Here is a 22124-nt window from a genome sequence, read left to right on the forward strand (position 1 = left end):
AGAGCCACTGGAGTGACAGGCCTGCAATTTCCTTGAGCTTGGGACCTGCTCCCACCTCAGCAACCAATACACTCTGGACTGACTCTTTTTTTCCCTAGAGTCCCCCATTTTTTTTTAATTGAACACTCAAACCTGGTGCCAAACCATTCTTAGCTAAACATATTTTTATATGTTACCTATGATTTTTTAAAAAAGATTTTCAAATTGGAAATATGCAAGAACATGGAGTCCAAACAGTAAAGTTCTGTTACGATCCATTTTAAAAAATAGAGTGTAAGCAGCGAGAGTCGCCCTCCCCCAGCCTTCTGCCAATTAAAGTCGATCCCTTCCTCAACCCACAGAGGTAACATTTTGAAAATTGCTCTCAATTTTTCTCCTATGTGTATTAAGACTTTTCTACGTCCAGATCTTTATCCATGATTATTATGTCTATACCTAAATCAGTATCTACCTGTTAAACTGTCAGTTCACACACACACACACACACACACACACACACACAAATGACCTATATATGGTTGCTCAGGTGGTGCACTGCCCAATTCCTGAGGCGATCATTCACATGAATTGCCTTATGATCCACTCATAGGTAGTTTTTGCCTGACCAAAAAAAATGAAATAAAACCTTCCAATATTGAACTACAACTTTTAAGAAATATATATATCCCTTGTGGACATTTTTCCTGGCCATAGAGCTTCCTGTTTCTCCGTGATAGCTACCTGTCAGTCCATAGTAGGATAAATCTCAATCTCAATGGCTCTCACCCTTCCTCTAAGGAGGCTCATCTAAGATGTCTCCAGGCTTTATCACTCTTACACTGACCTTTCAATATTCATAGCAGCCTTGTGAGGATGGCATCATTATACCCACTTCAAGCTAAAGAAATGGATGTCCAGAGAGGTGGAATAACTAGCTCAAGGATGCACAGCTCTATAGGGTAGTTCCGCAATGCACCTTAGCTCAGCCTGCTCTCATGTTTACGTAAAGCATTTGGTACGGAGGTTGGATCTCAGTCACTCAATAAATCAACAGCACCATCTTTATGGGTTCACACTGGTAAGCACCACCTTTCCCTGGAAGAGCAAGAATTTTATTTAGCACCTACTATGTGTCCAGAACCTTAATAGACATTTTTAAATTGAATTCTCAAAATGACAAAAAGAAAGCCAATGAGAAGCACCAGCATCTCTGTTTACAGAAAGCTGAAGTTCAGGACAGATAAACGGCTCAGGGTCACCTGGGACGTAGCAGAGCTGGGATCTGAACCCCCATCTCCCATGCATACAGATTTCAGCCCCAAATCCAGGTGTGTATGAATATAGCTTTATTTTTCTGCAGGTGAGCTGGATTTCCTAATTCCCTTTGTCTTCCTGGGCCTCACACAGCTTTCCCCGTCTCATTTCCGAGCACAACTATTTACTCTGGTCACAGGCCCAGAACTCGGCTGTCCTGGGTGCCTCTGTGTACCCCGCACCTCACACTCAACACACCAGGTCTTGTCGGCTCTGCCTTCAAACCACAGCAGCCCCTCGGTCCCCACAGAGAACGGGTTTCAGCACCCGCTGTAGCCCCAATCCAAGGGTGCACAAGTCCCTTATATAAAACGTCACCTTCGCAAGCTCCGCACATACCTGGAATCATCTCTTGATTGCTTACAAGGCCCCATGCAATGTCAATGTTATGTAAATGGTTATTACCCTATTGTTTAGGGAACAATAACGAAAAAGAAGATCCAGCCTGTTTATGTCCATCACAGATGCCATTTTTCCCCTAATATTTTCAATCCGTCGTTGATTGAATCCACAGATGCAGAAGCAGCAGACCCCGAGGCCCGGCTGAGCAATCTCGCCTGAACACGAGGGCTCCTCCCGCCTCCAGGGATGCCCACTTCGTCCCGGCTGCCATCACCCATTGCCCCCACCCGATGGCTTTGGCCCCCAGCTTCCCCCAGACGACTGTCCACCCCGAGGCCTGGGGACCCCTGACATACACATCATGTCGCTGTCCTGCCCGAGCTCCTGACCCAGGCCCCAGCAGCCTTGGAACAGAGCTCAGTCCCCTGCCCTTCGAGGTGCACAGGTCCCCCTCCCACGTCCAGAGTCCAGGGGGAAGCCAGATGGACAGGGTCAGGTCCCTGAGGACCTCAGAGGCTGGGTTATGGCCCCCCAACTGGGGGACGCACCTACGAGAGAGAGAGAGAGAGAGAGAGAGAGAGAGAGAGGCTCTGTGCAGGGTTCACAAGACACTCCAGACCCCGAGACGTGCTCTAGGGGCGAAGCTAAGGGAGAAACGACAGTAAATACAAAGGACATCTTGAACACACTCGCAGTCTCAGCTCCAGCCAGGAAGCCACCCGATGGGTTTAACGGAGGCTTGGACCTCAGTGGTCCCTGGGGGGGCCAGGAGAGAGGGGTCCAGGGGGAGACAGGCGGATGTGAAGGCGTCCAAGCCACAAAGCACGTCCTCACCAGCCTGCATAGAGTGGCAGACACATCTGGCACCTCTTGGCCATTATAGCCTCTGCTTTCCCCAAACACAGTGACAATCACCTCTGACAATGCCGGACACCGCCTCCACCTGCACACGCGTGCGCGCACACACACACGTGCACAAACACACGCTCCTCTTTTTGGGCACACCCTGCTCAGACACAGCCCTGCCACACCCCCACTGATGCTCGGGGCTGGGGGCAGGGAGAACGGGCCATCTGGAGGAGGGGACCCCATCTTTCTCCTGGCCCAGGACCCGCGTCCAGCCGGGAGTTCTGGAAGGACGCTCAGATCCAGGCAGGTCAGAGGGGGCCGGCCAGCCGTCACCTCCCTCTGCCAAACCCCAGCGCGGTGTTTGCTCCACACGCCAGGACTATTCCTGGATGTCAGGTGCGGTTAATGGTTGCTGTGGCAACCACCCATGCTTAATGAATAGAAGAGAGTCAAAGACGCCAGATAAATGTCAGGGCCCCGGATGGATTTGCTGGCGAGCAAAGCTGGTGGCGCTGGGCAGAGCTGACCAGCGGAGGTTGAAATGAGCATCGCAGGGCAGCCGGCTCCCTTCCCAGCCTCAGGTGGACACCGTCAGAATGGGACCAAATGTCAAGCACGTGTGGCTCTTTATAGCCACTGTCAAATGCGGGCTGTGTACGTGTGGGTTTTCTTTTTTTTTTTTTCTTTTTTTTTTTTTTTTGCGGGTCTGATTCTGGAAATTATTTATGGAAATTGAAAGGAGCAGAAATCCAAGCACAGGTCCCTGAGGAACGAAGAGACACCACTGGAAATGAATAAATAAATAAATATGAACTAGGCAGGCTGGCACCCGCCTCTAATCCCAGAGACTCGGGAGGCTGAGGCAGGAGGATCCCAAGTTCAAGGCCAGCCTCAGCAACTTAGTGAGACTCTGTCTCAAAATAAGACATAAAAATTGCTCCAGATGTAACCTTCCTGTTGGAAGACTTCCTATGAGTTTCCTGAATCCACTGGGTGCTGCTATCCCCGAATATCTGCGACGGGATAATTTATAAAGAAGAGAGATCTATTTCTCACATTCAATGTTGCATTAGGGATTCGGTTTCTATTACAGGCAGTTTGGGGTTCACGTTCAAACATAGCGCAGGTTTGACGTGGCCTCCACCCTGAAACCCTCTGAAACCTCCAAACCCACCTTGTGCGTCCCCCAGCTGAGGTCTCAGTCACCGGCAGAGCCTCGGTCCTTTGCAGGCGTGTTGGTCCTCGGTGAGTGCCTAGCTAGAGACCTGGAGCCCCTCTGGAGGTCGGGGGTGGCTCTCAGACGCTGGTGCACGTCAGGACCCCGGCAGAGCCCGTGACACCACAGGTTCTCGGAACCTCCCACTCAGCCTGTGTGCAGAGGGCCCAGGACAGTCTCACACACGGGAGTCCATCTTCCTTGGGCACCTCTGGAGGAGAGATGTCACTGCCTGCAAGCAGCCGAGACAGAGAGGCACCAGCCACGGCCCTTGCAGTCCCCCAGCCCCTCTCCCCAGAGCCTCGGCCGAGCAGTGGCAGCCCATGTAGTCTGCGGGGGGGCGGGGGGGGGGGGTGAGGTCTCCACTGGGGGAAGGATCAAGGCTTCGGGACTCTAAGCAACCGACTGTCATTGACATCCAACATTAAAATAATGCAGCCAACTCTTCACTAAGGAAGATCACTTTGGATTTTTTCTATTACATTTTAATGCTCTTTTGTAAATCATTTCCAGGTCTCGCTTTCTCTTTCTCCGTGCCCCTGCTTGGCTGGCACCCCAAACCCATGATGCCTTGTGGGTTCATCCTATGTCAGTGTTCATGGGGTTTGGGGGTGCCCTACGGGGAACCCGCCTGCAAAGGTCAACTAGAATCCACCCTGTGGTCTGGACCAGGATGGGTTGTCTCTTGGTTTGTGCCACAGGACGGATCAGACCCTGGGCGCTGGGTCAGGTTGGCGTTTCAGTTGGATCCTCAATTAACCAAATAATTAAGGACCATGGAAAATATTTCACCCCAACCCTCCACGGCTCACCCCCAGTCCCAAAGGCCCTCCACGTCAGGCTCTTCAGAAATCAATCAGGACTATTAACTGTGTGCACAGAGGGACAAGGGACACCAACAGCCCATCTCACGTCTCCAAGTCCCCCCTTCTTGGAATCTAAGGCAGGACGCTCTGGAGCCTGGGCCTGCCTCTCTCTCTCTCTCTCTCTCTCTCTCTCTCTCTCTCTCGGTGGCTGTGTGGAATCCAGCTTGACCTCAGCCCCATCCACAATGTCAGCGGCACCTTCAAAGGGTTCAAGGTCACGCTCAGGGATTCCTCTATGATGCACTTCTACTCCGGCTCCTCTGCAAGCCCTAGGCATCCAAAGACATCTTTGAAAACTCTAAGTCAGATTGCCCTTCTCATTCGCTGGAAGCTTCTAAAAGCATGACCCACACTTTCTCCCAGCTTCCGGCCAGGCTGCAAGGTGCACCATGTTCTGTGCCTGCCGCTGGGTGAACGTGGCCTTATTCTGCTCTTTCTCTCTCTCTCTCTCTCTCTCTTTCTCTCTTGCCCATTCAGCTCCAGTCGCCAGACACCTGCCTTGTTAGCCTCTGACCCTGTGGTTTCCAGATGGTCCCATGAATGGGTCCCTCTTGTCACTCAGCTTACCCTTCCCTGTCCAGTCAATCTCTCCATGGTCCTCCCTGACCCATCCCACCCATCCCAGCCGCTCTCTGTCCCTCCAGGTCTTGGGGCTTATCACTCTCTGAAGTTATCTCTGTCTCTTGGCTGGTTCCTCCGATTCCTCCATGACCTTGTTTACTCGGGGTCTCTCCCCATCAGACTCCCAACCTAGATGGCTCTGTGTCCTGATGGACGCCTGCCGCCCAGAAGGGTGCTTCGCGGGACAGAGGCGCCGAGGATGGTCACCAACAGCTCTTCCCTAACATCAGAAGAAGCTGCTGATTTCTCATTAACTCACTCTCTCTGTCTCTCCTGCTTCTCTTATTAGAAGCGGTGACTCTTAATTGCTCTACCCCAAGTGCTTCCACCGGCTCAGAGAGACCCAGCTTAGTGCAGGGTCCTCATTATCCATGAATTCATTATCCGATCCCTGCAAAGGCAGAGGCAAACCCACTCTGTTTCCTCCGGACACGGGCAGGAAAGCCCGACCGCTTATAAAACATCCCAGCCCCCACCGCAGCCCCTGCCCCATCCACTCTCCTGGTCTCTGTCTGGTGGCCCCTCAACCCCACCCGTCGCCAGCTCTTGGGACTTGGCCAACACAGAGCAAATAGAAGGCGCCCTGTGATGACCGATGATGATGGCCGTGGGCCAAGGAGAGTCTGCCTGCGGGACACAAGCCAACAATGGAAGAGAGAGTATTGATAAAGAGGATGACAAGACAGACCATCCAGTGATTTGAATATCAAAGGGTGAGCAGCCGCCGCCCTCAGGAAAACTGATGCTGTGCTCAAACTTTTGTGGGTGTGCAAAATGACCCACTTTATGATCCTGCTGCGAAAATCAGGCTTCATGATCCCATCAGGGAAGTGAAAGGGTGGCATATGGGACCATCCTGCGACTGTCTGAAAAAAATGACCCCCTCCCCCATCCCACCCCCTGCCAAAAAGTCAACATGACTCACTTTTTTGTTTGTTTGTTTGGAGGATTGAACTCAGGGACACTTCGCTACTGAGCCCCATCCCCACCCTTTTTTTAGTTTTTATTTAGAGACAGGGTCTCACTGAGTTGCTGGGGCTGGCTTTGAACTCGCGATCCTCCTGCCTCAGCCTCCTGAGCCCCAGGGATCACAGGCACGCGCCACGAGAGACCTGGCTGACTTCCTGTTTTTGTTCGCCATAAGCGGAGTTACTCCCAGCAAATCTGCAAGAAAATCTCCCAAAACCCCCAAACAGTGGCTGAAGAAAGCCAAAGTAGCCCAGTCAACCCCAAATCAGTGACTCGCCCAGCCGGAGCGGCGGTCACCCCAAGAGCTTTTCAGAAATACTTGGGCCCTGGGCTGGGTGGAGTACTAGAGGAGCACACCCACGGCCCTGCGTGCCCTCCCTCGCACCACAAAGAACCAATTAAAAACTCAGTCCTGACCCCCTTGCAACCTTCTCCAAAAGGGTGGCCTATACCTAAATATCTTAGAAACCTGCACTGGGGATTCTGACATGTACCTGGTTCTAAGAGCCAGTGCTTTGAAGTGAAGTCTATTTTTTTAATTTTGTCCTATGTATTTGCTAATGTAATAGAGGGAAAGTAGAGTGCTTCTCCATGGTCGTGTTGGATTATTAAAATATAATGTGAATTACAGTTTTGTTATTTTACTATTAAAATGTAATGTTGGCAGCGTCAAAAAAAAAAAAAAAGAAAGAAAAGATGAGGCCAAACAAACATATTTTCCTAAATCAGAATCTCGCGTTCAAGATGATGTCGGAAGCACCTCTTTTTACTTCACCTCTTTTTACATTTCCTGTGAAATGGCAGCCCCTGGTTTTAAGCAGACTTGTGAGGGTTGTGGTTCTCCACCTCAGTTGCACAGTTAAAATCACCCAGGGGGGCTTGAGAACTCCACATGCCCCAAATCTCTAGACCTAGAACCCGAGCCTTGGTAGATGTTGGGTCTCTCTCCCTCCTCGAGGCGAGAACCCTGTGAGCCCCGATCGATGATCACTGTTTCGGGCAAAGCCTGCTCTACCAGCAGGAACCCAGACATTCTTCCCGTCCAGAGGTGGCTTTTGTTTCCTTAAGCCACGTACTTGGGAAGCGTAAACAAACTTGATATTTGCTCCTCTTTCTAATATCCCAAGGCAAATCCATTACAATGAGAATCCAACAAGAGACGCTCCTGGCGGGACCCAGAGCCCTGCTTTCTAACCCGCCTCCGTCGTGAGCTCTGAGCTGGGCTCTTGGGGCCTGGTATTTGGAGGCTGAGGTGGGTACCCAGCTCTAGGCACTGGGTGAGCTGAGGTGGGGGGGCTGTTCCCCTCATCAGGGCACCGGGTGACTGTCCCTCTGATGGGTCACATAGCCACCAAAGCCTACCTCAGCACCACCACTGTGGGCTGTGCGTGGTCCTGCAGAGATGGACGTGGATGGTCCCCACTGGAAGTCCATCCAGAGGCCTTGGTGACATCTTCTCCGTCCAGTGGACAAGGCACATCACGGGGAAACCTGTCCCTACCCCCATTCAGGATCCCCCTTCAGGACTGCAAACTTAGAAAAGCTCAGCCTGAGGTGACAGGCCCACTTCCCCAGGCCTCTCTGCCCCAGGGTCAGTATTTCTTGACTTGAGGCCCAAAGCGCTAGACGGTAGAGCTGTTCTCCAAGGACCCAGGAGAACCCTCTCTGGTCCTCGGCCAGGCTTGGCATAGCAGATGGTCTAGGTCTAGTCCCTCTAGAGGGTGACACTCCTCAGTTTCCTGAATCAGACCCTCTCGGCACGTACACACCCATGGACCCACATGCACTGGTCTGCACATGCGCTCGTGAGTCTCTGTGAGGGAGGGAGAGAGACCATACTCTCTGGATTCCCCCTGATTTCCTCTCACTTCAGGCCCAAAATAGAGATGATGATACTAACCCGAGGAGCCGTCCCCTGTCAATCACATCTGCGAGCCCAGCGTCTTGTTAGGACCATCAAGAGGACTTCTGCTAAGAGGTGTGGTGCTGGAATTAGACTTTGCTTTGATGGCTTAATCTCCCATCTCTAAATGTGTTTGTTGAATTAACATACACTTACAGAGGACTCGCCATGGACTAAGCATCGCTTTAAGTACTTGACAAATACGGACTCCTCCACTCCTCATAAAAACCCAAAGAGGTAGATCCTATTAGGTACTCATAGCTAAGTAACTTGAAGCTGATGTGTGGCAGAGTCAGGATTCAAACCCACTCATCCTAACCCAGAATGCCCTCTCACCCCACTCTCTGACTGACAGTAGTGCCCCCTTTGTGGGGCTGTGAGGAACGCCCCAAGAGTCCTTCACCTTCACCGGGTGCCTGGAAGAGTATGTCTAAACAAGCAATGGATTATGTAATGGGATTTCTTCTGAAACTCCCAACAATCAGGAGATTTTCAATACTTTCAAAATGAGGGTATCCAGGCTCAGGGGAATAAATAAGTTGCCTAAGGTATCTCAGTCAGTTTGAGTTGCTGTAACAAAACACCAGAGACTGAGTGGTTTATAAACAACAACAAAAAATTCTCTAGAGTTCCAGAGACAAAAAATCTGAAGGGTGCCCCCACAGCCGGGCTCTGGGAAGGACGCTATTCCAGATTTCCTACTGATGTCTTCTCCTTGTATCTGCCTTTGTGGGGGAGGGCAGAGAGCTCTCTGGGGTCCGTTTTATAAGGGCACTAATCCCATTGATGAGGACTCCACTCTCATGACCTACTCACCTCTTTCTACCATCCCATGAGGGGGTGAGGATTTCAGCATGAGAGTTTTGGGGAGACACAAACATTCAGCCTGCTGCACAAGATCATCCACCAGTAGGTTAGTAAGTGACAGAACAAGGATTCAAAGTTGAGCCTGGGAAAGCTCGTCCCTCCCCCTCCGTAGGCTGAATATGCACCCCTGGCAGAAGAGGCGGCCTGTTTCCCTCAGATTGCAAGAATCTGACTTGTGTCTAAAATCTCCCAGCCAAGCAGCCTTATCCTCTCTTTGTGATTGTTGATGACCATTTTGAGAGACCAGGTTTCAGAATGGGGACATTGGGCCCAAGTCACTTGAAGTGTCACTCTTCTTGGTGATGGTCAACAAGAGCTTTCAGACTTGAAAACACAAATATCTCATTTTTCAGACCCTTTCCCCACCCTTGCATGTCTGGAAGCTACCCTGGACCGTGTGGGTCCCTCAGACGGTCCGAAACCTCGTTGCTTTCACCTAAGAACTAGGGCTGATCTTGGTCCGTGTGCAGCCCACCTCCAGGATATCCCAAAGGGCAGTGCTGAAGGGACAGGCCAGAGGGCAGGGAAACTGCCATTGTAGCCCCCTCCTCCCACTGGCCTATGGGAGTGGATTATGTAATGGGATTTCTTCTGAAACTCCCAACAATCAGGAGATTTTCAACACTTTCAAAATGAGGGTATCCAGGCTCAGGGGAATAAATATCTTGCCTAAGGTATCTTAGTCAGTTTGAGTTGCTGTAACAAAATACCAGAGACTGAGTGGCTTATAAACAACAACAACAAAATATTCTAAATATTCTCTAGCCCCATAAATCCAGACTCTGTGATTACGTGCTTCTTGTTTTCTTTATAACATCTCTGGGCCTTAGCACCTTAATGTCCCACCCCTGGGCCTTAGCACCTGAATGTTCCCTCGAGCTGAAAATCTCTTTCCCGGGTCCTTCACACACCTGCCTTCACCTTTTCTTTCTGCTCTGAGATCAAATTTGGTGTCCTTCAAAGCACAGTCATCTTGCTCATTCATGTATGGTTCCAGAGTCTCTCTCTGCAATGAGAATGTGAGCTCTGAGGGCCAGAATCTTCTGTCCTGCCCCCGCCACCCTCGTGAATCCCTAGGACGGAAACCCAATCTTCACAGTTGAGTTCTTCTCTCTCACCTCCCGTATCCCAGGATCCCAGCACCCCTCCCCTCTCACCTGTACCCACTGGGTCTCTCCCGAAGGCCACCAGCCACTCATCTTCCACTCCCCACCCCCAGCTACGAGCTCATTTTCTCTTATCACCACATGAGCTATTCCTTCTGCTTTGAGAAACACGCCTCCCTTTCTCTGATCAACTTCTAATTAACCTTCAAGTCTCGGCTTAGACATGATTCCATTCATCATTCCGTTCACAAAAAAAAAAAAAAAAAAAAGTTCTGCTGATTTATCAGGTGAGAGCATTTGGGGTTGGGGGGAGGTGTGCTTCCCCTTGAACCCTGTCTGTACTGCTTGAATTTTTTTCCTGCACATATTGTTCTTCCAATTTAACAAGGATTATCTGAAGATGGGAAAAGGAACGGTTTCTTGTTTTCTTTATAACATCTCTCTGCATTGAAAAATGGCCTGATAAATGTTATTCTTAAAGCCAGTACCACAATGTCTTAATTCTTGCAGCTTAGTGGGTAGGACTTAATATCCCATGAGAAATCACTTTACTAAGCCCTTTTCATTCATTCTGATATATTTTTTTTTTCCTACCAAATTGCTTTCAGCTTCCCAAATAGACGAATTCTTATCACCTGGAAAAAAAAATGGTCCTCTTATTCCATTTTTTAAAAATTATTGCTTCTAACACAATTCTTATGCTAACTAGAACTTGTACGACTATCTAGTAAATAATAGAGGCGATGATGTGGATTATCTAATTCTTGATTTTAATAATATCTCCAAGGTTTGTCTTTAAGGGGTGTTCGCTCAAGGGTGCATCTTTATTCATGTGACGGGTGTTTTCTTCCACTGTGGGAGCTGGAGATGAACTGCTGATATCGTCTTTTCTATCTAGGATGAAGCCAGAGTCCTAGGGATTCACGGGTGGCCAGGACAGAAGATTCTGGTCCTCAGAGCTCACATTCTCATTGCAGAGAGAGACTCTAGACCCATAAATCCAGGCTCTGTGATTATCCCTCAACAGCTCAGGAAATTTCTTCCGGTTCTGTCTCCCATTCTCAAACTCTTCCCAAGGTCCTGCAGTCCATTGGTTCTCATGCCCAGTTCTCACGCCTGCCCAGGGCTGGTTCTCCATCACCTCTCCCCTGTGGCCCCCGGTTCTGTCTCCAGACCACACTCCTTTGGTCCTCTTCCTGGTTTGCTTCTCTCTGCCCCAGGGCCTTAGCAGTGTTGATCTCTGTGTTCTGACTTGCTCCTTACCTTTTAAAGGTTTTCAACCTCTCTCTTGATTTCTTTCTGTGCAATTGGTGGGAAATCCAGCCCCCTTCTATTTCCTTGGATTGACTGATATGGGGAAATACTCCTAAGAAAATGTGAGAAGAACAGCATGATCTCAATCTTGTTAAGTCATTTTTGTGTGAAAGCACAAGAAAGACGAGGGGGGGGGAGCCTGAAAGGAAATATATATATATATAAAAATGCAAAGCAGTGGTTATTTCTGGGAGCTAGCAATATGCTACCACAGGAATGGCCAAGTTCACTTTATAATGAGTGTGTGGCTCGGGGTGCCAGCAGCTCCATTTTCAGTGTGGAATCTTCCTTGAGGAAATTCCTGTTTCCCTTTCCTTTTATATTGCTTTCTAAAATCTCACCATGTCGCCGATGTGTCTCTGCTGGTCCTAAAATACCTACCCAAACCGGCGATAGTAATAGCTGTAATTTATTGAGTGCTTACTAGGTGCCAGGGACTGTAAAAAGTCCTTTACATCATTGCCTGATTAAAAGATTTATGTGCAAAGTACCGAGAACAGCGACTGCCACCGTAACTACTATTACTGCCGCCATTAATTCTGGTGACAACTCCCAGGAGTGACTATTATTATCTCCCTTTGGTAGAAGATGAAGCTGAGGTTTTGGAGAGGTAATCTGGGGCAGGCAACCACAAGGAGTAAGCGGCTGCTGAGTCAGGATTCTCTCTAAAGGGTGACTCCGAAGACTGGGTTCTCACCACATTTTGACTCTGGGGTTATAAGCTGAAATATCTACAGGGACAGGGAAGCATCCTAAGTTGGGGACTTTGGCCAATTGGAGAGTTCATGCCCAGGCTGAAGAGGGCTGCTGATGTCCAGCTACAAAGGGTGTTGTCCCATGCAAATGTGGGACGGACGGAGCACCTCATTTTTTTAAAAGAGAAACTGCCAATCAGGCTTTCGAATGAGATACCTTGAATTTTTTAAATTGTATCGACACGTGTAATTTTTTGAAAAAATGCATCAAAACATGCAATAAAATTTTGCAGGTAAGAAAAGCACAGAACTATTTATTTAGCAAACAAAAAAATCACCAAACCAGTCTGCAACTAGATTTTTCTAAAAACTCACCACTATTTGCTTTGGAGGGACCAGGCTGAATTATTGCCTCCATCTCAGGAAGGGACCAACCCCTCTTCACTTTTCACTTGTGACTTCACAACACAGAAATCATCAGACCAGGGTTCAGCAAGATGTTTCCAAAAGGGCCAGAGGGTAACTATTTTCAGCTTGGCTGTCTCTGCCATACCTCACTCCGCCACAGGAGCATGAAAGCCACCATCAAAACTGTGTCAATAAGTGGGTACAGCGGTGTCAATAAAATTTATCGACACCCGAATTTGAATTTCACGTTTTTCATGTGTCATGAAATAATATTCTTCTTTTGATTTTTTTTTCGAATCATCTAAGTACACTAACACCATTCTTCGCTCATGGGCTGAACAGAAACAGGTGGGAGGCCACTTTAAACCATGGAAAGGACACTGGTGCCTGTGACTTCAAAAGCCACTGGTTCTGAGTCCCAGTTTCAAGCCACCTGGAGTCATCTGAGTAAGGCCATTTCACAAGCAGATGCAGGCAAGGGCGTGGCTCCTAATTCCCACAGCGATTCCGACTGGGCTGTTGGAGGAGGGTCCACATTCCATTTTTCGCCAGGACCTTCTCTTCCCCAGGAAATCTTTTGTGGAACAGGTGAAACTGCTAACCTGCCCATTGTTCCCTGGAATACATTATAGAAAAAGTATAAGTTGATGGGAAGATGACTGGTGCCGTTCAATGCCACATCAATAGCGGGGAACAGACCACAGAATGACCACTAAGCCACCTATCGGGGGACTTGCTTGCAACTCCAAAGCCACTGAAGGGAGAGCAAGTCACAATAGTGCTTAGGAACCTTGACCTTGGAGTCAGCCAGACCTGCCCTTGAGTGACGCAGTTACTAACCACAGCCTTGTTAAGCCTCTCGGTTTCCTCACCTATCAAATGCGTAGACTGGTCCTGGGGCACATGGTAAAAGGAGAACCTATAAGTTACTTATGAGGATTTATTATCCAGGCAAAATACATAAAGGAAACTCTGAAATCTGAACAAGAAAAAAACGAAAGGCCTTTTATTTCAATATCAGGGAAGACGATACAGGTTTGTCTTTTCTTCCGAGAAACTTCCTGGAGACTTCTCTCCTGAATCCTTTCCTTAGTTCGAAGTCTATTCTTTGCCCGGCGAGCTGGGGATCAGAACCAAAGAGATGTTCTACATAGCTCATTGCAATTATCGTGAAATGTCCCTGGGGAGCCTACTTATGATAGAGGTTAAATAGATAGTACTGTTATCATTATAAGATAATAATAGACATAATAATAGTAGACATGAGAGTAATGGTTATTCATAGAGTAATGATGAAATCACAGGCTTTGGAGCCTGGATTCGAATACCAATTCTGCCACTCACTGACTGGGACACCTCCATTCCCCTCTGTGGCTCCCCTGCCTCGTCATAAATGTCACTATTAATCGACCTTACCTCCTGGGGTGCAGGGGGCGAGAGTCAGTGAGATAAGGACTGTAAGTTTTCACCAACGTGCCTGGCTCCTTGGAAGGACTTTATAACTGGCAGCTGTTATTATGATGTGCCTAAAGCTTTGCAGAAAAAATTATCTCCTGTTCATGAGTGTGGCTTTTTTTTTTTTTAATATGCAATGACTGCTCTGAAACACAAGCTCAGCTCTGTCTGATTCTCCCACCAACAACAACACTCTTTCTCACCTCCCTACTGTCTTTGCAGACAGGGAAGAGGACAGGAATGCATAATTTCATGCTGTGTGGCGGCCAGATGAGACATCCTGAATATTGTTTGTCATTTATAAGAACTGACAGAGCCATTAACTGCCCCAGAGAATGGCTAATTGGCTAGTTAATAAACACCCACAATGATTATCAAACACACACACACAAAATGAGTTAAGTCCAATCTATGCTGAAGAAAGGAGAGGAAGTCAAAGGCTGACAGTTTCTTTGAGATGTTTCCTCGACAATTCTGTGGTTCCTGAAGGGGTGAGCCACCCAGCAAGGGACAGGGAGCAGTGACTCTGCAGAGCAGGGAGAGGGAACAGGAGAGTCCTGTGGTCTGATAGGAGCATTGTCTGAGAAACTAGAATGTTCCACAATGTCTGGATTCAGATCTTGATTGGGAACCTGGCTTGACCATTTATTTACCTGAGTGATTTCAAGCAAAATTCTTTTATTTTATTCATTTACTTTTTTGTTAAAGAATAATAGGACTAACTTTTTAAAGTCATGTGTGTGTATATATATATATATAATTTTAGTTGTTGATGGACCTTTATTTTATTCATTGATTTATATGCAGTGCTGAGAATCGAACCCAGCACCTCGCGCATGGTAGGCAAGCGCTCTACCACCACGCCACAACCCCAGCCCTCAAGCAAAATTCTTCAAGCCTGATTTCCTCATCTATAAAATGGGAAGATAAATTACTAAACATAATCCCCACCTCTTTTTCCTTTCACTTGGGGAGAGGTCAGACCCGACAGTGTCCTGAGACCTGCTTTCATATTCCTACTTCTTTTGCTCTTCCAAGGTGGATGCCAACGTCGTGCAACATGGAAGAAAGAGAATATTTGAGTCTTTTCCTTTTTTATTTAATGAATGGCTTGCCTCTAGTGGAGTGCTCGCTTTAGGTCACTGTGACAAAATCCCTGAGATAAATCACCTTTTAAAACAGGAAGAGTTTATTTGGGCTCACTGTTTCAGAGGTGTCTGTCCATGGTTGGTTGGTTGGTTGGTTGGCTCCATTATTTTTTTTGGCCTGTGGCAAAGCAGAACAACATGGGAGGGCAGGTGATACCCCAAAGCTGCCCACCTCAGGGTTTTCAGGGAGCAGACAGAGGAAAAGGCCCGGGATCCCAATAATCCCTTCAAGGGCATTCTCCCAATGACCTCACTTCCTGCCACCAAGCTCCACCTCCTAAAGGTTCCACCACCTCCCACTATGTCACTGGCTGGGGACCCATAGACCTTTGGGGGACATTCAAGATCCAAGTCAGAGCAGCTCGTCTCTTTTTTTGTGTTCTGTATAAAGATGCGATTGAGCCTCCCTGGGCCCAGCTTCCCGACAACCAGGGGAAGGAACGGTCCCATGAGGTCAAGGACTCAGGCTGAACCCGTTGGGTTCTCAGGACCACGCTTGTTTCCGCAGGGGCTTTCCGAGGAGTGTGCAAGAAAATCGACCACTTCCCTGAAGATGCAGACTACGAACAGGATACAGCGGAGTACCTCCTACGTAAGTCTCTCCTCTTCCTGGCTTTCTCTTGGGGGAACCGGGGGTGGGATGGCAGGGTCCCCTGCCGTCCACCAGCTGCTTCTGAGTTTGAGGTCCCTCCATGTCCACATCTATGTGCAAAGGAGCAGTTCCAGGCGCCACTAGACAGAGCTATTGACAGGGTTCTGAGACCTGAGTCTCTTAAGTCTGAGACCTAAGTCTCTTTCATTTTTAATGAACTAGAAACAGGGGTGGGAGAGTGGGTTGGCTAAAATGGAAAGGTCCTTTTTAGTCTACTTAGGATAAAAATCTAAGAAATTTTCTTCAACTTGAATTCAAGTTTTCCCCTTCCGCAGAGGGTTGATTGGAGGTGCTAATGGGCGAGGTGCTAATGGGTGGGGTGCTAATGGGCGAGGTCCCCAGGGGTAAGTCCTAGGAGGATAAACACAAACCAAAGTTCACTTTCCTTTGACTTCCCTTCAGTTTCAATCCTACTGGGACAGGGCCAGTGTCGCCATAGGATTTTTCCAAGGTCAGTACCATGGATCTGATATAGACTGTCACAACTAAAGCACATAGGAGCCAGTGGAGTGTGGTGACTTCAAGCAAGGGCTCTGGAATCTGACAGATCTGGGCTGTGACCCTGGTTTGACTCCCTCCCAGCGAGGTTCAACCTGGGGCAAGTTGTCTCACCTCTTAACCGTTCTTCATCTATTCCGAAACGGAGATTGTCATGTCCTCTGTCTGACAGGGTCATAAAAATTAACTAAGCTAATAATGCACAGTACGCTTAGCCCCGGGCCCAGCATGTAACCGTGAGGCCGTGTGTGTGTGTGTGTGTGTGTGTGTGTGTGTGTGTGTGTGTGTTAGCTCTGGTTTGTTGCAGGGGATTATATTGGCACAGTTCAGCCGCAGAACCGAGGTATGGCTTGTCATTTATAAGAATTGACAGAGCCATTAACTGCCCTAGAGATTGGTTAATTGGATAGTTAACAAACACCCACAATGATCATCAAACACACACAATGAGTTTAGTCAAGTTTATGCTCAAGAGAAGAATAGAAGTCAAACTGGTTCCGGCCCAGAGGGAACTTGGTTTGGGGTTTACATGTCATTTCTTCAAGAACCTGTTTTCAGATCACTCAAAAGGAAAATTTCACCGGCGTTGACTAATTTGCTCTTCAGAAGTGTTAGACTTCGGGTGATTTTTTTTAAAAACGGTGATTATAAATTAAAACTCCAAGAAATTTTCCTATTCAGCTTCTGTGTGTTAGCTCCTACCTCAAGTGTTTGGGGGCTGGGGATGTAGCCCAGAAGTGGAGCACGCACTTAGCAGGCAGGAGGCCCAGGGTTCTAGCCCCGGCACCAGAGAGCAAGGAAGGAAGGAGAATTTTTAAATTAAAATCATTTTCATCTTTAGTCATGACGTGATTCTAGATGCATATGGCCGTGAGTCTACGTATGAACCTTTAATAACGTAACAGGAAAAAGTTATTGTGGAAGAGCTAATGTGAAAAGAATCGTCGTGCCTAGGCCCACTTTGCACACGGAACACACTGTTCATCTTTCTTCAAACCCCTTATATCAGCAGCTCAAAGAGATTTGGTGTGCAAAGTCAAAACCACATTTGGAGCTGCAAGCTTATCCAAAGCTTAGGGTATGACATTAAGGAGAAAAATCTCAGGCATTTTCTTCAACTCAAATACATGCTTTCAAAAAATCTCCAGAGGGTAGAACTTGGACCTCCTCAAAAGAGAATAGCTTGGACGTCATGACCAGTGGGATTTCACCAGCGCGCCCACAGCTGATCCTTGTTTTTCTTTCCGACTTGGACGAAACATTTTGATGTTTGCTCTGTTGGAGGCTCAACAGAACCGTGACTGCTATTGCACAACTCGGAAAATTGATTTTTAAGTTCTTTGGAGAGGTCAATTACTTTTCCATCAAAATGCTTTTCTCCCTTCTGGGAAGGTAGAGTCCTCTGTTCCTTTATCTCCCCTCAGCCTACCTCACGGTTCACGTAAGCTTCACCAATCTCCACACCATCTGGCTAAGTTGAAGGAGGACCCTTAAAAGAGCCCACAGGTCAGGAATATTGGAATCCCCGACTCAGCCACGGAAGGCCAGAGTCTTGTTCCTGCAGGGATCTCCTTGCCCATCCAAGAGTATAGGCTGCTAATTCTGTTGGGACCCACAGTCCTGATGGGATCGGACCTCTGCACATGATGTTTTTGTTCTATTCCCTTTTTTATGTGCCCTTTGGGGTAGGCTGCAGCTTAAACCCGTATGTCTCAGTCTGCTCTACACTGGTATAACAAAATGCCTGAGGCTAGGTAATCTATAAAGAATAAAGGTTTATTTGGCTCACAGTTCTGCTCAGCCTCAGGTGAGGGCCTCCTGTCTGCATGACATGGAGGAGACTATCACATGCTGAGATAAAGCAAGCGTGCCAGATGGGGTCCCACTTCTTCATCTCCTAAGGTCACCAGGGCCGTCGTGGGGGACCCACCCTCATGACTTCCTCTAATCCTAATTACTCCTTACCCACCTTCAAATAGCATTAACATGCAGATTTGGGGATTCTGTTTCCGGTACATAAATTTTAGGGGAGAGCACCCTAGAGGGAGGTTTCAAAGGCGTCTGGAGACTCCCCATAACATAGCGTGGACTCGGCAAAGTCCTACTCAGACTCGGATGGTGGAAGGACCCTGGATCAAGCTTACCTCCCCGCCCTGAGGCGTTCCCTTAGCTCCAGCCAGTGCAGTGGTCAGCTTTTTATCACTGTGACCAAAACACCTGACTTAAGGGATGGGAGATTTATTCCGGTTCATGGTTTCAGGACACTCAGTCCATGGTCAGCTGGTTCCAAGGCAGAAATAGTGTTGGAAGGTCCTGGTGGAGGAGGGCTGCTCAGCTCACGGCACCCCGGGGAGGGGTGGGGGAGAGAGAGAAGGGGCCGGGAGAGGACAAACCCCTCCAAAGCAGGCTCTCAGTGACCTACTTCCTGCAACTCCCCCCTCCCCCCACCTCCCATTCAGCTGAAAATGGATTAATCCATCCACCCACTGATGGGGTCAGAGCCCTCAGGGTCCAGTCAGTGCCCAGAAGTCCAGAGCACCTCTGCCCTGGCTGCACTGGGGACCAAGCTTTCAACATGCGAACTTTCAGGGAACATTCCAGATCCAAACCAGGTCAGAGACCTTGAGAAGGAGAAACAGGGAAAAAGACAATATATATATATATATTTTTTTTTTTCTGAAGCCACCATGTGACCCCCTGGGCTAAACCGTACAGGGTGGACTCCAACCTACTCAGAGAAAATGTCAGCAGATTTAAAAAAAAAAAAAATCCTGCCTTACAGACACCTGTAGCCAGAGATGACAGAATCTGTTCATGTCTTGTTCATTAAAAGTTACTTAATGGTTACTTTGCCACTTTGAAAACTGCCACGTTTACATGTCACATATTCACACATTGCAAATATACACTGTCACAACCAACGTGAGTCAATCGCTTGAAATGTTCAGATCTTTTCCTTTGGGCACATTTCAAAGGTTAATCATTTTTTGGAAAAAAAAATTGTAAAGGATTCTCTCTCTCTCTCTCACCAAGTAAACTCATCCCTTTGAATATTCAAGTGATTCCTGTCAATACGCAAAGCAAATGTTCACTTTAAACATCAGTTCGCAAGTTCCAAATGGGCGCTTGAAGCCACTGGAGGGGGTGGATCCCACCCCCTTAATAATTTGGGGGGTTCCAGGCCAAGAGTCCAAGTGGAAACCCGCAGGCCAGATATGTGAATTTTTAGAAATTATCAATGAGCTGCTCTCCCACATTTGGGCTCATAAGAGATCAGTTATAGCCACACTCAGGACCGCAGAGCCCACGCCCTGAGATGACACGGCTTACCTGGGGGCTAACGAACACCAAGGTGAGCCTGCCTCCTGTAGGGTTAGGGTGAAGGGAAATCGGCCCTCTGCCCCTGAAGGTCCATGGAAATAAGCTGATTGCATCAGTCAATTTCTTGTTGCTGTGACCACAATACCTGATAAGAATAACTTAGCAAAGGAAGAGTTCATTTTGGATCATGGTTTCAGAGGTGCATGGTCGGCTCACTCCATTGCTCTGAGCCCAAGGTGAGGCAGAACATCATGGCGGAGGGGCATCCAGAGGAGCACTGCTCATGGCAGCCAGGAACAGAGAGCACAAGGTCCCAGGGAACAGGATACCCCCAAGGGCAGGCTCCCAGTGACCTGCTCCCTCCAGCCACCACACCCCACTTGCCTACGGTTACCACCCAGTGACTGTCTAAATCACCAACCATCGATGGATCCATCCACAGACTCAGTGACAGTTCTCCTAACCTAATCATTTCATCTCTGAACGTTCCCGAAAGGACATAGGAGCTTTGGGGCGGGGACTCCTTATGTCCAAACCACAACACTGACATAATATGTCATGGACATTAAGAAATGGGAGAAATAATCTGCAAATTTATTAACAAGCAAAAAAACATCACAACGTGTTGGAAACCCACAGGAATGTGCTTAGACCCTGTGCAACGTGATGGAGAAGCTTCTTTCTATACCCCTTTGGCTGGGGGTGGGGGGCCCCATAAATGAGGTAAATGATTTTTCAGGGGACTCCATGAGCCTGGAGAGCACACGGTGACCTGGGGCGGGGTCTGGCTGGAAGGACAGGCTGGGTTGTAAATGATTCCCTCTGGGACTAAAATAGAGGCAAGGGTGTGTGACCAAAGTCCGTCCAGGGGTGTTGACAGACTCAAGTCTTTTTTCCTGTGAAATGAGTTTAGCGAGTGAAAACCCAGGAAGGAACCCAAGGTAACGGCTTCTTCTTTAGTGGGTCTGGACCTCAGGCAGATAAGGGAAATGTGCAGAAAAACCTCTCCCTGTGCTTGAGGGAAGGACGAGGGTGTGCGTGGGGCTGGGATGGGGAGGAGACAAGGTCAGAGGGACCTTTAATTCTGAAGTTGCTCTTTGAAAGCCTCTTCATTTCCTTTAGATCAAATTAATCAGCATGCAGGGAAAAAAAACCAAAAAACGTTGTATTTCCACGTTACCATTCTCTGAGCCCCAACCCGAGCCAGTGTGTGAGCAAAAATCTTCAGAACAGCCAGCACAGGCGAGAAGCCCACAAAGGGACTGATCCCTTCATGTCCCCAGGGTGACAGGGTGGCAGGATCCTCTCCTCTGTGCCCGTCTTCCTCTAGCAGGTTTCTAGGAAGTTTGAAACTGCTCCCAAAATGTCACCATCGCAGCTAAGGATCAAGAGGGGCAGAGTTATCTGGGGCCCTGGACAGCCCAGACCCTTGCGTTGGGTCACTTGGGGCAGCCAGATTGAATCAAATGCTAGAAGCATTCTGTCTTCTCTCTACCCCTGTGAGCTCAGCTCCTGACCCCAGGGCTCCTCCACTGTCCCCTTCAGATAATCCCAGAAATCTGAAGGTAAAAAACAAACAAGCAAGCAAGCATTTCTTTAATTTATTTAAACACAATCATGACGCTGTGGAGAGAGCTCTTGTCCGTGGGGTCTTGAGCATCTCTTGGGTGGTGAATGGAAGTACCCGGAGCTAGACCACTTCCACTGTGGTCTAGCCTAGGACACTTCACTGTGGTCTAGCCTAGAACACTGAGTAATGCAAACAGCTGTGAGTCCTCCATGGCCCAAAAGAGCTGCGTCCCTCCCTGCCCCACCCTCGTGTTGCTCCTTTGTCAACACAGATGCCACCATTGCTCAGGGCTGACAGAACTTTTCCTCTCCCGTCCACAACTGCTCCATCAGCAAATTCTGTCAGCTTCACCTTCAAAACATAAAATAAAGTGCCCGTGCCTCTGTGGTTGTTAAACATTCTCCCTGCAGCCAGCACAGCACCTGGAATCTAGTAGGTGCTCAAAAAATACGTGTTGAGTGAATAAATTCATTTGCTCATTCAGTGACTGAATGGGTTTTCAATGGATATGAGCAGGCTCTGCACTACGCAAGTGCAGGTGTGTGCTGGGGAAGATTCTGCATGTGATGAGCATCGAACGTTCTGATAGGAGTCCCCGCATCCAAGGCTGGGTGCATTATCTGCAGATCCCAATACAAAATAAAGATCTTGGGCTCCTCGTTCAAAATGCAGGGGGGAAAAATCATTTACTGTCTTCTGCAATCTCTCTTCTGACCTGTCATAGCATTTTCTATTGGTTGTTTAATGTCACACTCCCCTGGGCCTGGGGACACTGTTAGAGTGAGTGCTAACCCTCCCAGGGGCCTGGGGCTTACACCTGCCCCTGATTCTCCCTGTGTTTATATGCACAGGCCCATAGCAGGGACAAAGGATGATAGTGGTCACCGAGCAGAGGCAGGAGAGGACAGAAAACCCGGCCCAGGGAGTTGGGGAGTTGGGGAGGTGGACAGTAGAGAAGTTGTGAACGAAAGCTCACAGCTCACAGTGCAGAGCCCTCTGTGCCCTTGGACTTGGCTTCCACCACACGGATT

General features: G+C 48.4%; 1 protein-coding gene across 1 annotated transcript in view; it reads left to right on the forward strand.

The window, feature by feature from the left end:
* Cacng3 (calcium voltage-gated channel auxiliary subunit gamma 3) overlaps positions 1-22124 on the forward strand; it is a 77668-nt gene that overhangs the window by 50266 nt on the left and 5278 nt on the right. The window contains exon 2 of the mRNA XM_027948623.3: positions 15561-15644. Coding sequence (XP_027804424.1) covers positions 15561-15644 — 84 coding nt within the window. The remainder of the gene's footprint in view (positions 1-15560; positions 15645-22124) is intronic.

The sequence above is a fragment of the Marmota flaviventris genome, chromosome 19 (assembly GCF_047511675.1).
Source record: "Marmota flaviventris isolate mMarFla1 chromosome 19, mMarFla1.hap1, whole genome shotgun sequence".
NCBI classification, from domain to species: domain Eukaryota; kingdom Metazoa; phylum Chordata; class Mammalia; order Rodentia; family Sciuridae; genus Marmota; species Marmota flaviventris.